The 14228-nt window shown below is 45.7% G+C and overlaps 3 protein-coding genes across 3 annotated transcripts; 1 reads left to right on the forward strand and 2 right to left on the reverse strand.

Annotated features, from left to right (window-relative positions):
• Positions 1 to 1545: 1545 nt before the first annotated feature.
• LOC128503668 (fucolectin-like) lies at positions 1546 to 4308 on the forward strand. The gene is made up of 7 exons (XM_053473838.1): positions 1546 to 1605; positions 2236 to 2268; positions 2608 to 2893; positions 3125 to 3273; positions 3403 to 3494; positions 3776 to 3839; positions 4224 to 4308. Exons 1-7 carry the CDS (start codon positions 1575 to 1577, stop codon positions 4280 to 4282), a joined length of 714 nt encoding a protein of 237 aa, XP_053329813.1. The 5' UTR covers positions 1546 to 1574; the 3' UTR covers positions 4283 to 4308.
• A 348-nt stretch (positions 4309 to 4656) lies between these two features.
• LSM2 (LSM2 homolog, U6 small nuclear RNA and mRNA degradation associated) lies at positions 4657 to 7663 on the reverse strand. The gene is made up of 5 exons (XM_053472561.1): positions 7456 to 7663; positions 6464 to 6531; positions 6025 to 6055; positions 5432 to 5491; positions 4657 to 5208 (listed from the first exon to the last, which is right to left on the reverse strand). The coding sequence occupies exons 1-5, from the start codon at positions 7456 to 7458 to the stop codon at positions 5083 to 5085; spliced, it is 288 nt and encodes a 95-aa protein (XP_053328536.1). The 5' UTR covers positions 7459 to 7663; the 3' UTR covers positions 4657 to 5082.
• A 1927-nt stretch (positions 7664 to 9590) lies between these two features.
• On the reverse strand, positions 9591 to 11875 carry LOC128503364 (heat shock 70 kDa protein). The gene has a single exon (XM_053473432.1). The coding sequence runs from the start codon at positions 11778 to 11780 to the stop codon at positions 9849 to 9851; it is 1932 nt and encodes a 643-aa protein (XP_053329407.1). The 5' UTR covers positions 11781 to 11875; the 3' UTR covers positions 9591 to 9848.
• Between the last annotated feature and the right edge of the window lie 2353 nt (positions 11876 to 14228).

The raw sequence follows: 14228 nt of genomic DNA on the forward strand, positions 1-14228 counted from the left end.
AAATATATATGAAAATTAATAATAATAATAATAAAAATAATAATAATATACATAGAGGGACTGGCGGCAGATTCTAGGTTTGTATGTTTGGGGTCATCACTCACGGCATGTGTGGTAACAAAAATGGCTACATTAGTGAATAAATATGATTAATAGGAGCAGCATTCCCAGGATAACCCGGTGCCGACATTCTTCCGCGGTTACAAGTCGGAAAGACTCCGCGCCCCCCCCCCCACGGTATCAGGCCCCGGTAACGTATCTCGTAGCCGACGTTCCGCACCCACGTCTTTACAGCCCAATTTAATTGTACTACAAAAGACATGTAATTAGTCAGGTCAATCCTGACACGTGAAGAACCAATTAGGGTTTAACACGCCTAATAAACTCGAACATGGACACATACCGTGTCATAATCTGCCGAGAAAAACAAAAGGATTTCTCGCTAAATGCTGTTTTCTACGATCGTCCGAATGACACAACGAGCAGGAATTCCTCCGGTGACTCAGGGCCGGTCTGCCGCATCTCATCATATATATTACCTCATATTATACATTTATTTCATATAAACATCTTATACATTTCTCAGCAGGTCTGTCATGCTGAAAAAATTACTTAGGAAAGCAAAATTTAGCGTTATCCCTCACCGCACCGGAAACAGGAAGATCTTGTGGGTTTTTTTATATTATATTAGAACTATATATTAGAAATTTAATTAAATTATGGGTACATTATATTTAATTTAATTAAATTTAATGTCCCCGAAAGTAAAAATTGCTGTGGGAGAAATCCCACTCCCTGCCGCCGCCGTTTTATTTTATAATCCCGCACGAGCATTGAAACCGGCCTCCCGCTTGTATATGCCACGTATGATACATGAAGAGTATATGAATTATTCCCCCTCAGACCCTGATAGATTGTAAGCTCACAGGATCAGGGCTATCGCATCCTTCTGTACCAGCTTGTCTGATGTGTGTTATTCCTACCATCAAATTGTATATTGTCAATATTCACTGTAACGGCGCTATGGAATCTGCAGGCACTATATACAGTATATATATATATATATATATATATATATATATAATGTATATCATGTAAATATATATAGTCATTGTTTTGAAATGACTATTTAGGTATCAATGTAGCAATATATATATACACAGTATACATCCAATACATATATATATATATATACACAGTATACATCCAATACATATATATATATATATACACAGTATACATCCAATATATATATATATATATATACACAGTATACATCCAATATATATATATATATATATATATATATAAAAGAAGGTTTTCCTTGAATATTTAAGATATGAGTTCTATAGGTGAGGTTAGTATCCACGGAGAGATGGCTTTGCGGGTTTAAGGAAATTTTTCCCGTAATTTGTTATGCAAAATTCTACTCTGGACAGGTGTAGGGGGATAGGAGACGGGGGGGGGGAGGCTGACACCTGAGAGGAAAAAGAGAAAGGTAATCAAAGAGAAAGAGAGAGAGGGGGAAAGAGAAGGAGAGAGGGAGAGCAGGACGTCTCACCTCGGCCTCCAAGATGCAGATCAGTCTGCTGTCTCTTCTGGGGGGTAAGTGACAGCCTGTGAGAAATGAATGAGATTAAAGAGTAGGGAGAGAAAATAAGTGAGATTAGAGAGTAGGGAGAGAAAATAAGTGAGATTAGAGAGTGGGTAGAGGAAAGGAGTGAGATTAGAGAGTGGGGAGAGGAAAGGAGTGAGATTAGAGAGTGGGGAGATAAAATAAGTGAGATTAGAGAATGGGTAGAGGAAAGGAGTGAGATTAGAGAGTGGGGAGAGGAAATGATGGGACACGTAGAGAAGGTCAGAGGAAGGAGGGTTATTTCAAACGACCAAGACGAATACCTTCGTTTAGAGGCCATTTCTGCTGTTTCTATACACATTATCGGGGCTTTTAGGGCTGTAGAACCCTGCTATCCCCTCATACCCAGCAAACATTCCGACCGCCTAGAAAAGAGGGGCATCAGGGATCTGAAGCCAAATGGGGACCTCAACTCTTAGACCCCGGCAGCTTCGGGCCTTTTTATAGCATGAACTTTAGTGTAAGCGTGCATATGTGCCGGTATATGTCCATGCACCTGGTCCCAGGGCTGCCGAGGTTTGGAACATGGGGGTCTGTGTTTTTTATTCATAATCTATGTATTTAAATACATTTTCATACATGTTTCTTCTCATTTCCAGCTTTAAACTACGGAGTCGGCGTTGTGTCTACAGGTAAGAACCGTCCTTAAAATGAGGATTAAGTCATCCGCAGGCAGGGGGGAAAAAGAAGACCCTCTGCGCCCCAATACAACATGGCCCTCCTTTTGCCCCTTGGACACCAATCGTCCCCTATTTCCTACATCTTACTATATCCCGTACGTAGTACTATATATATATATACTTGTGGATTAATACACTGTGCAAATATTATTGCTAGAGGTCACGTCACTCTCAAGGACCACCTGTGTCTAAGCATTTGGTTTGCTGGCTGAGGCTGAGCCCGGCATTAGCCACGTTGCCATATCCCACCAGAAAAAGCCATTGGGTCTCATGTCAGACTCTCTCTCTCAGCTGTGAACGTGGCTCTCGTAGGACACGCCATCCAGTCCAGCTCCGCTCCAGGCCAGGGTGAAGCCCACCGCTCAATAGACGGCGTCACCAACACCGACTACCTGAAAGGATCGTGCAGCAGAACCACCTATGAGTTCCAGCCGTGGTGGGCCGTGGACCTGAGACGTGGCTACATGATCTCTAACGTAACCATCACTAATCAGGCCGGGACGCTGGCCACGCAGAGTCCGTGGGCCGAGATTCACATCGGGGAGAGCATGGAGGGGTTTGGAGTATATAACGCCAGGTAGGAAGAGAAGGTTGTCGGGTGAAACGTGTTATTAATTGATTTATATAGCGCCATCATATTCCGCAGCGCACTGCTGTTGAGATGACTTTTAGGGGAGCCTGGAAGGGAGAAACTCCAGTATCCTTTCATACGCTCTCCATAGCAGCCCCCGAACCTAAGCCAGTACTGTCTGTCAATCCAATGCCACCTCTGCCACATGGCAGTGAGTGCTGGGAGTCTCTCTTCCAGATGTGCCACCATCACCTCCATGGCCGCAGGAGAGACCAGGTCGTTTCAGTGCGGTGGGCTCGTCGGACGCTACGTCACCATCATCATACCGAACCGGTCCGATGTCCTGACTCTGTGCGAGGTGCAAGTGGCGGCTATCGACGTGCCAGGTACACGTGTTACTGCACACATATATATTAAATATATACATATCGTCTATACCTCTTCCTTCCTTGAAGGGTGACACACCAGAGGAAAATGTTTGCGTGTTCGTAAACCCGCGTCTCTTCTTTTCGCAGAGCGACAGCTTGGGCTCATGTTTAAAGCTGTGTCTGACGTAGGAGGAAACGCTTTACTGGAGGCGCAGGTCAAAAACTTCTTTATACAGCAGGTGAGATATCTGTTCCAGAAGGAGCTGTGAGACTGGCCTTGCCTGGGCGACACAGACAGAAGGAACTGGGATTCTGCCCCTACCCCTCCCCCCCCAAGGGTGACACAGACAGAAGGAACTGGGATTCTGCTCCTAACCCCCCCCAAAGGGTGACACAGACAGAAGGAACTGGGATTCTGCCCCCCCCCCCCAAAGGGTGACACAGGCAGCAGGAACTGGGATCAAAGGGAGGCAGACGTTACTTATGAGTTAACCGTCTCACTTTATCTGGATTGTAACAGGCAATGAAGATAAAGCCCAACATAAACACACTGAAAAAGGGAAGTGACAAGGTTCTGGAGCGGGGTGAGTATCAGTGTTCCATGATAGAGAGGGGCATCCGGGCTGATTCATGAGCTTCCTGCACCAACGATCTTACATATATGTAATATAACAGCACCGGCCTTCACATAAAACTAATCCGTAATCCAGAAGCCCAGCTGAGGGTATCGGGTATCGGTCTGTCTCTGAACCGTTACAAGGATAACATTCGGACGAACGCTGCTCGCAGACGGCACAGAAAGTTCTTACTCTCCCATCTTCCCGTTTTATTGCACCGCGGGCTCAGACACCGAAGCTGAGGACCCCCAAATAGGAATAATAACCAGGGACACTGAGACAAAGTAACCTATCAATGAGATACCCATCAGCTCCAGTCTGCACGGTTAACCCTTGCCTTTCTCTCCACAGACAGCCAAACCTGCGTCCCAATGAAGACCACCATCCAGGATCAGACAACAATTAATTAATAGTTATCCAATGTCCTGTACATGATAAATACCATTGAGTTAATCCCATTAAAACGTCTTGACAATCATGCTATGGGTTTAGTTGATTTGCTAGTCTTCTCGCACCCTTAAAATGCCCAGGAGAGGTTATAACGGCTAGAGATTGATAAAGCCTTTACACCAGGGTTTATAGATAAATCTCACATTCTTTAACAAAAAGGTTGGATGTAGACAACGTCAGCAAATATAAGACCTCAACACGGGAACGTTTGCAACCATGTAGCAAGCAACAAATATAGGCGTTCATAATACATACAGAACATGAAAAGAAGCTGACAGTTTAGAATTATTCTGGAATAGGAACCATGAGAAAAGCAGCCATAAAAGATAAGCCGTTGTGCTTGAGTGGGCCATCACTGGATCCCGAGGTTTTTATTACCAAAATGAATAGGAGAAAGGGGTTAAGGAGACTAGATATCACCCTGTATAAACAAAGTCTGCATAATACAACAATTCTGACATATTGTAAGTGTGACAGCCGGCGAGCTGCTTACATGGGAGAGAAACATGAAAAATATATATAAATAGAAATTGTTTCCAAAAACAAAAAGATCCCCACTCATAGCCCACAATGCATCTCTCCAATAACCTAGTTCCTATGACAACAGCACACTGCATCATTCAGGAAAACACGGTGATGATCTGGAAATTGGTTAGGCCAGTGAGCGGCTTAACCTCTCCGTCCAAAGCTCAGAAGGGAAAAAGGGAGGCAGGAAAACCGCGCATGGCCGACTTTCCCTGAGCCGTCCAGTGTGGCTGGATCACTGCTTCTGCTGTACGGCTTCTTTCCGCGCGGCATCCTGGAGTAGCTGAGTATCTACCTCATCTGCTGGAAGCTGGACATAGCGGACCACAGAGCCCCGGATAAAGCAGTTCTTTACAGACAGCTGCAGAGGGCATAGAACAGAAAACATGTGTGTGATTATGATAGAGATATTTTATATCTCACACAGAGGTCAGGGGTGACTGAAGGACAGTAAGACTGCAGCATGAAGTATGCTGGGTCATACCAAGAAAGATTATTGTTCCGAGTAGGAGATGGAAGGACAGTTCCATTACACATCTGAGTAAGGCAGGGGAGGGAGACTCAAGTCAGCAAAGCAGACTTACCATATGGGGGTATTTCTCTGGATCTGTCACGCTGATATCTGTCAGCTTGATATTAAGATACTGAAAAAAGAAGCAAATACATGTTACTTTCTTACATTAAATGTATAGCACATATGGAGCATCAAGCATCAGTTTGACACATATGGAAAGACAGTGCCGTAGAAGGCAAGGGTGAAGCGACATGGAAATTATAGAGACGTCACCCTAGGAGTGTGTAATATACCTAAAAAAAAAGGAAATAAGATCTCTCATTTAAACACTAGCTGTTTTTAGATGTTCAGTTTTGTTTTTTTCCTAGATGCTTGAGGTATATCGTGCTTCCACTTGTCCTGTAATGATCGGCATTTAATTCTATGACTGCCCAGCAGAGGGCAGAATTGTAACAGGTGTTTCTAAAGAAAGGCCCATGTTCAATTAGGGGCTACTTAGCTGTACCCTACGGTAAAGTCTACTCAAGTGACACTGGGAAATTGCGTAACAGCGATGCCCTAAAGCTGCCAGATTCTTCATCATCGTCGTCATTCACCCCAACATCGTGTTAAAAGGCACCCCTGTACATTTCTACCCATTTAATGAGAATGACAAGATCTTACCTGATCGACTGAATGCAGCGTCCCACAGATACTGTAAAACAGAAAAAAAAATGGTAAGAACAGCCACAGCGAGAACAAGCAGCAGGAAGAATACGTGCAATCAAAGTGTGCCGGATCCGACAGTATAGAACGCTAACAAAGCAACAGACAGGCCGGATACTTTTGTATCAGAATCTAATACGTGTTATTTCAGTCACTGTATAATCTTTCATTCCTGTAGCATTCACTGTACATTAACCTGGCCCAGGGATAGCCAAGGGCGGGGGAGATACTGGATACTATGTGCATCTATACATTGAGGTGCGAGGGCACACTGTTCGGACACCCGGGACAGGGAACACGCTATTAGAAACCCCACGGGCTCCATCCACACGCAGCGAAAGCCTGGTCATCATACTACATGCAGCAAAACACAGGAGCGTGGAGTCTCGCTTCTCACCTCAAATCATTCTTTAACTCGACCACCACGTCCTTCCCCACGAGGGATTTAAAGAAGGAGTAGAACAGCTGTGCGAGGAGACACAAGAAGAATTAAAATCTCATCAGGAGACAGGAAGAGCTTCATAAATCTGGTACATGGCGCAGACAGAATTCTAACCCATTAACCAAAGCCTACAGACATAAATGGGGTATTTCACCCTGATTAATACACCGGCAGACACGGCTACCTACCCACCACACAGGCAATACAGAACCTCGTACAATTAATCACAATCTAAAGTGACATGAAGGGAAGGCAGTTTATTAACCCTATAGAGTGCTTAAGGACTTCTATACTGTGCACTGCCGTGTGTGTATATATAAACACACATACATTACACGTATCTCACCGACAGGCACCGGAAGGTTGTATAATAATGTCTGTCATCTCCCCAGAGAAAGCACAGATTAGCAGCTGCAGAGAGAGAGAAGGGAGAGAGAGAGAGGGAGAAGGAAGAGAGAGAGAGGGAGAAGGAAGAGAGAGAGAGGGAGAAGGAAGAGAGAGAGAGGGAGAAGGAAGAGAGGGAGAAGGAAGAGAGGGAGAAGGAAGAGAGGGAGAAGGAAGAGAGGGAGAAGGAAGAGAGGGAGAAGGAAGAGAGGGAGAAGGAAGAGAGGGAGAAGGAAGAGAGGGAGAAGGAAGAGAGGGAGAGAGAGGGGAGAGCGAAAGAAGGGAGAGCGAGAGAGAAGGGAGAGCGAGAGAGAGAAGGGAGAGGTATTGGGACCGGCTCTCTAAATAAAAGAGATGCAGCATTAGGTTTTAAACCCTTTTAAGTATAAAAACAAGGCTCTGGTGCCCGGATATAACCAACACGAAATATCATGTCCGGGCACCACTAGCCATAAAGGGCAAACGCCGCTGGGCCTTTTAGCCACAGTCCCCCTGAACTGCTCATACAACTGGAGCCCGGGGCCGCTGAAACAGGTTAAAAAGCACTGGTTTCCCGCCATTACCATTGCTCCTGTGACGTCACACTCCAACTATTCGCCCTGGCACGAAAAGGTAAGCCCGTTGACGCAGTTACCAAGGCAACCGGAACCATGCAACGGAGCCCTGAACGAATTCCTTTGACTAGCGATATGTTCTATGTTCGAACCGGTGCAACAAAACCTCGCGAGAGCGGCAAGGCTCAGCGACACCAGCGTGGTTTTCTTTATGGGCGCTTAATGATGACGTCAAGACAAAAGTCTATTCAAACAGCGGGATTACTGCTTCGCGAGATTTAGCTTTTAAAAAAATAAAACAACTTTATTGAAATGAACAATTACACTGTGCTGCTCAAAAGGGAAATCGGCCAGAATCTTTCAGAAATTATTTGCCCCTATGACGTTATCTTCCCTGTACCTATATTGGTTTATGTTGCATATAATATAAAACCCCTATAGAGGCTGTTGGGTTTAATTTCCCTGCCCTGTGGCATGGGGTATTATTAAAGGGACCCTCTGATGCCCCTGTGCAACCCCATTAATAAAGAATGCATCTTAAAGCATGAATTTGTTGGCTTAAATAATAAAAAAAAACTACAGGAGAAGCAGCAGCTCCAGCGACCGCCCTCTATGCTCCGGATTCCACTCTACTTTCAGCCGCTTGAAGCTGCCAATCGGTGGCTGGCGTGCAGCCCCTTTAAAATCAAACTCTTTTCCGCACATGCAGGTAGGGGATTCATTAGCTCCCCTGGAACTTGCGCATGAGCTGAAGGTAGTAAGGGCAAATCCATGGGAGACTTCTGCTGAATCTCCCCATCCTTTTGAAAGAAGGGTAACTCTGCAGCTGTATGCGTTAAAGTGCACATGATGCCGGGAGCGGCCCCTCAACATAGTCGGTGGTTAGAGGTGGCTCCAGGGACCGTTTTACCGAGACTTTTTGTGGGATGCAGAGGATTCTTTATGGCTGTTAGTAAAAAGAATAATCCATTTTACTTACACAGTTTAATTTAACGACACAATTACATTACATTATATTTATTTATAAAGCGCCGGCAGATTCCGCAGCGCTGTTACAGTCAGTAGAACAATTGTTTCTATATAAATTATTGTGACTTTTATGGCTGTGATACCCTCATGCCCAGAAAACATTCTGAGCTCATAGAAAAGAGGGGCATTGGGTGAGGAAAGAAGTATTGAGTGGTCTGGCTCCAAAAGGAGGGACTGTCTCTGCTATAGAGGGACACTTGGGTGGTAATCTTCTCCCTGTGGCGTCTTCTCCTGGCCAGCAGGTGGTGTTTCATTGACACGTTTCAGCGCCTTGTTATCATTGTGAGTGAAAGTCTTAGTTAGAGTGTGCGTGTCCCGATGGTATCTCCAGTACGTGGGTATCATTAGGGTGACCACATGTCCCGGATTGCCCAGGACAGTCCCGCAAGTCTGAGTGAAGGGGGTCTCAGCCAATCAGGAGATATTTCTCAACTCTCTTGATTGCCTGAGTTCAGAAGCCTCTCCTGATAGACCGAGTCCCTTCTTCACACCAACTTGGTGTAAGCTGCAGCCAGCCACCGGGTATGCGTGTATGTGACTGTGTTTGTCTGTGTATCACTGTGTTTGTCTGTTTGTTTGACTGTGGTGTAATGTCTGGTATCTGAATCTGAATCTGCGCAATGATTATATGTATATTATTTAGTCTGAAACCAATATGGTTTCCAAGGCTTACTAATAATATATATAATAGTACGGTATATGTGAATCAGTGTATATGTGATATATATATATATAATGTATTTCATGTGTATGTGACGGTGTGCATATGTGATTATATAGATAGATAGATAGATAGGATTACACACACAGGCGTATATTATCCATCTGCTTCATAGTGTGTCCCTGAATGGCAGAAATAAAATGCGGTCACCCTACCCCGATCTTCCAAGCACAGACACTATATATTTTATACATTCACCTCTTCATAATATACAGTAAAAATGTGTATATTTATCATAAAAAAGACAGAAGGCTTTTATATATATACTGAAGTTATTTAAATAGCCTTAACAATAGGTGGTAGAGGCCAAGTGTAATGGGGGAGCCAGTTATGGATAGAGGAATGAAAGAGAAAAACGAAAGAATGCAAAAAAGATACATTTTACCATTTTATTTACAAAAATAATATTTTTTTGTACAAAAGTTTACATGACAAATATAACAGTGAGTGCAAACCATAGAGAAGACATACCACGGTTAAAATTGGAACCAATGTCAACCTAAACTATTACAGGGGCCATAAGGCTGCGTTTGCCACATGTATCTGTACCGTAACATTCAAGAAGAAAAACCTTTAAAATCATTTAGCAATTGTCAGTCCATATTCTGGCATTCAAAGTGTCTCAAGGGTTAACCTTTTTAAGTTTCAGTTCTTAATCCACCTCTTCAATGGTGGGGCCGGAGCTGCTGCCCTGCCGGGCCTGAGCTCCGCAGCTGGAGCCTGGCATTCCGCCTGGCATGCCTCCCTGGTACAGTTTAGTTATGATGGGCTGACACACCTTCTCCAGCTCCTTCTGCTGATGGACGTACTCCTCTTTCTCTGCAAGCTGGTTGCTTTCCAGCCAGGAGATGGTCTGCTTACACTTCTCAGAGATGGTTCTCTTGTCTTCTTCACTGATTTTTCCCTTCAGGTTTTCATCCTCCACCATGCTCTTAATGCTGAATGCATAGGACTCCAGGGCATTCTTGGCAGCGACCTTCTCTCTTTGGGCATCATCATCAGCCTTGTACTTCTCAGCGTCCTGAACCATCTTCTCAATCTCTTCTTTGCTCAGACGGCCTTTGTCATTTGTTATTGTGATCTTGTTCTGTTTGCCGGAGCTCTTGTCCACAGCTGAGACGTTGAGGATACCGTTGGCATCAATGTCAAAGGTGACCTCAATCTGGGGCACTCCCCGAGGAGCAGGGGGGATGCCACTTAGCTCAAATTTGCCCAAGAGGTTATTGTCTTTGGTCATGGCCCTCTCACCCTCATACACTTGAATGAGGACACCGGGCTGGTTGTCAGAGTAGGTGGTGAAGACCTGTGTCTGCTTGGTAGGGATGGTTGTGTTGCGTTTGATGAGGACTGTCATGACTCCTCCGGCTGTCTCCAAGCCCAGGGAGAGAGGAGCCACATCAAGCAGCAGCAGATCCTGCACATTTTCAGATTTGTCTCCCATCAGGATGGCAGCTTGAACAGCAGCTCCATAAGCCACGGCCTCGTCAGGGTTGATGCTCTTGTTCAGTTCTCTTCCATTGAAGAAGTCCTGCAGCAGCTTCTGCACCTTGGGGATACGGGTGGAGCCTCCGACCAGCACAATTTCATGGATCTGTGACTTGTCCAGCTTGGCATCTCTCAGGGCTTTTTCTACAGGTTCCAGGGTGCCTCTGAAGAGGTCAGAGCACAGCTCCTCAAAGCGGGCCCTGGTGATGGATGTGTAAAAGTCAATGCCCTCAAACAGGGAATCAATTTCAATGCTTGCCTGGGTGCTGGAGGAAAGGGTTCGCTTGGCTCTCTCACAGGCGGTCCTTAACCTTCTCAGCGCTCTTTTGTTCTGGCTGATGTCTTTTTTGTGCTTACGCTTGAACTCCTCTACAAAGTGGTTCACCATACGATTATCAAAGTCCTCTCCACCCAGGTGAGTGTCACCAGCTGTGGCTTTCACCTCAAATATGCCATCATCGATGGTGAGGATGGAAACATCAAAGGTGCCGCCTCCCAGATCGAAGATGAGGATGTTGCGCTCTCCACGAGATCCCTTGTCCAGGCCGTAAGCGATGGCGGCTGCTGTGGGCTCGTTGATGATTCTCAGTACGTTCAGTCCTGCGATAACACCGGCGTCTTTGGTGGCTTGGCGCTGAGAGTCGTTAAAGTAAGCTGGCACGGTGATGACAGCATTGGTGACTGTGTGTCCCAGGTACGCCTCTGCTGTCTCCTTCATCTTCAGCAGCACCATGGAGGAGATCTCCTCGGGGGAGAAGGTTTTCTCTTCACCCTTATACTCCACTTTCACCTTTGGCTTCCCCCCATCGCTCACCACCTGGAAGGGCCAGTGCTTCATGTCCGACTGCACCACAGAATCGTTGAATTTCCTGCCGATCAGTCTCTTGGCATCGAAGACTGTGTTCTGTGGGTTCAGCGCCACCTGGTTCTTGGCAGCATCTCCGATCAGTCTCTCGGTGTCGGTGAAGGCCACGTAGCTGGGGGTGGTGCGGTTTCCCTGGTCGTTGGCGATGATTTCCACCTTGCCGTGCTGGAAAACACCCACACAGGAGTATGTGGTGCCCAGGTCAATGCCAATAGCGGTGCCTTTAGGTGCCATGCTGATGTATGGAGTGCAGGCTCTGGAGCTCTTCTGGGTGAGTCAGGCAGCTGTCTGTAGTAACTAAGCTCTGTATAGCTGGGTTTCTTCTCGCGGTACCGGCAAGTTCGCTCAGTAATACCGAGTATCTATAACCAACTATCCTGTTATCAGGTACTTGCCTCAGCTAGCGAGCGCAGCCTGTATTTATACTACGAAGCGATCACATCCTCGTGTGCCTCTCAGCCAATCACAGTGCGCTCCTCTCCAAGCTATCTTCCGTCACCTTAGAAACATTCCTGAAAGTTCCCGAGCGCTCCGACCTCTTAGCCAATGAGCTTTTAATTTCCACGACATCACTGGAAGAACATTCGCGATGATACCAGAAGGTCCGCGGTCCTGTCCAATCACTGAAAAGAGCGGTACGCGACGTCACTCTCTCAGAGAAGCCGCTGGAACTATCTAGTGGGAGGTTTGGTGAGACGGGAAGCTCGCAGCCAATCATCTCAAAACTAGACAGTAGGGGGCGTGCCCAGCTGTCAGTTCAGTAGACGGTGCTGGACGTTTCTAGTAGGAAAGTTCGTCAGCGTCGCAGAAAGGGTTAATATTATTCGGTAATATCGTGATAAATTTCGATACATTAGTGATTTACTGCGACCCGAGCTGTGTACGGCGCTCAGCAGCCATTCACAGACATTTTAAACGAAGAAAAACTCACATGAGGCAAATAGTTTTAATTGACATTTTTTATTTTAAAATGAGATATCCTGTTAACTCTTTTCTTGCCAAAGAACGTTTATTGGCCTGCGAATAACCTTAGTAAATCAGCTTGACACGGTGCAGTATATCTGCCTCTGGGGCAGATCCTTCATTATCTTCTGTTGTATTAGGTTTCCATTATACCCTATTGGGGTACTAAGCGGGTACTGAGCCCTTGCTGTAAAAATAACAAACTGGTACAAGAGAAGAAGAGGGCTCTGCTCTTGTGAGCTTACAATCTAGGTATAAGTAATACAGCACTTTGTGCGCTATAACATGCCACTTCCATACCATGTTTTGTGTATGTTCCAGCAGGGTAGGGGCCATACAGATCCACCATGTATGAGATACTTGATTGGCCTCCTGGGCCCGCTTTGCCAGCCACATAAAAAAATACATGGCTGGCACCGAAGGGGTTAAGCGAGGAAGCTTTTAGAACCCTCTCCCCTTCCTCTCTGTGCCCCATCTATTTTCTCTCCTCCCCCCCATCCCATGTTGTGGGCTGTTCTATAACAAAGTAATGCTCTCACAGCTTGAAAAGTGGTGTTATCACCATAGCAACCACTAAAATGTTCCTTCTACGTGGACCATATCATTAATCGCTATGGTTTTCAGACCATCTTTGAAACTTTGAACCAGGATCATGTTTAATCCTCCCTGCTTGTCTTTGCAGTCCTAACACTGACTCTATATAAAGGGTTAACCATGTGGGCTACATCCAGCTGCCATGATAGTGAAAACCTATAGTGTGTCACCATGGAAACATATCATCAAGCTCTTCCTGCAGCAGGAGCTCACTGGCATTGGGTCTTCATGATGTATTTTGAAGTCAAAGTTGAAGCTACAACTCAGTGAAGGTCCATTGAACAGACCTCGTTGAGTCTCTTGTAGCAGCTCACTAATGGTGGCAATTAAATGGTTCCACTAACGGGTAAATGAATGAAGTCACCTCTATTCAAGCAGGGGTTGATATGTTTCTCACTGGTTTATCAGAAATCATTAAATCAGTCAGCTCTAGCCTGTGTGACTCTGGAAGAAATCCTGACAGTCCCAAGGTGTGGAAATCATGGAAAGAGCTCTTGGAGGTCGAAGTCACTGGAGCACATCGACCTCCAAGAGCCCCTCCAAGAGGGGTCTTCATTATCTGAATTTCATCCCAATTGTCTTGAACAATCATCTTTAAATCTGAAGATGGTCAGTGACCCGGGATCTCAGAGGGGCTTCTGTATTTAACAGGGTTACCCCTCTGGAGTGGTGGATCCTACGCGTGCCCTCAATCTCAGAAGGGCCACTGGCTATGTTCTGGACACAAGTCTGTTGTGACTAAAACAAGACATTGATCCGTGGGTGAGCTCCCTTGTGGTCGGCTACTGGAGAATGGCGAGGTGTGACGCGCTCCATCATCACGCCGCATCCAAGACCACATGAAATCTGTGCCATGAGCAGCAAATACATTCCCCTAAAGGAGCCGCTGGATGAGTTCTTTCCTCTAGGACGCCACTCTTAACACAGCACCATCACCCCCCACCAGCATTTCCTTTTTATCCTTAATATTCCTTTTATTTCCTCCGTTAAAGGATGCTTTTGGGGCAATACCACATAAAACACATCTTTCTTCAGTGCTGTACAGTACCACACTTAACCCCTTCATGACAAGGGGTCACATAACGCGTGTTATAGCACTTCCAGTAGCTAAGCAGGGAGAACAGC

This window comes from Spea bombifrons, chromosome 8 (genome assembly GCF_027358695.1).
Source record: "Spea bombifrons isolate aSpeBom1 chromosome 8, aSpeBom1.2.pri, whole genome shotgun sequence".
Taxonomy (NCBI): Eukaryota; Metazoa; Chordata; class Amphibia; order Anura; family Pelobatidae; genus Spea; species Spea bombifrons.

Excerpts from the sequence above, each read along its gene's own strand:
- LOC128503668 (XM_053473838.1), top strand. The coding sequence starts at position 1,575 with ATGCAGATCAGTCTGCTGTCTCTTCTGGGGG. Across the intron at positions 1,606-2,235 it reads TCTGCTGTCTCTTCTGGGGG|CTTTAAACTACGGAGTCGGC; the intron begins GTAAGTGACAGC and ends TCTCATTTCCAG. Across the intron at positions 2,894-3,124 it reads TTTGGAGTATATAACGCCAG|ATGTGCCACCATCACCTCCA; the intron begins GTAGGAAGAGAA and ends TCTCTCTTCCAG.
- LSM2 (XM_053472561.1), bottom strand. Across the intron at positions 5,492-6,024 it reads CGCTGCATTCAGTCGATCAG|TATCTTAATATCAAGCTGAC; the intron begins GTAAGATCTTGT and ends TTCTTTTTTCAG. Across the intron at positions 5,209-5,431 it reads CAGAGAAATACCCCCATATG|CTGTCTGTAAAGAACTGCTT; the intron begins GTAAGTCTGCTT and ends TGCCCTCTGCAG.
- LOC128503364 (XM_053473432.1), bottom strand. The coding sequence starts at position 11,780 with ATGGCACCTAAAGGCACCGCTATTGGCATTGACCTGGGCACCACATAC.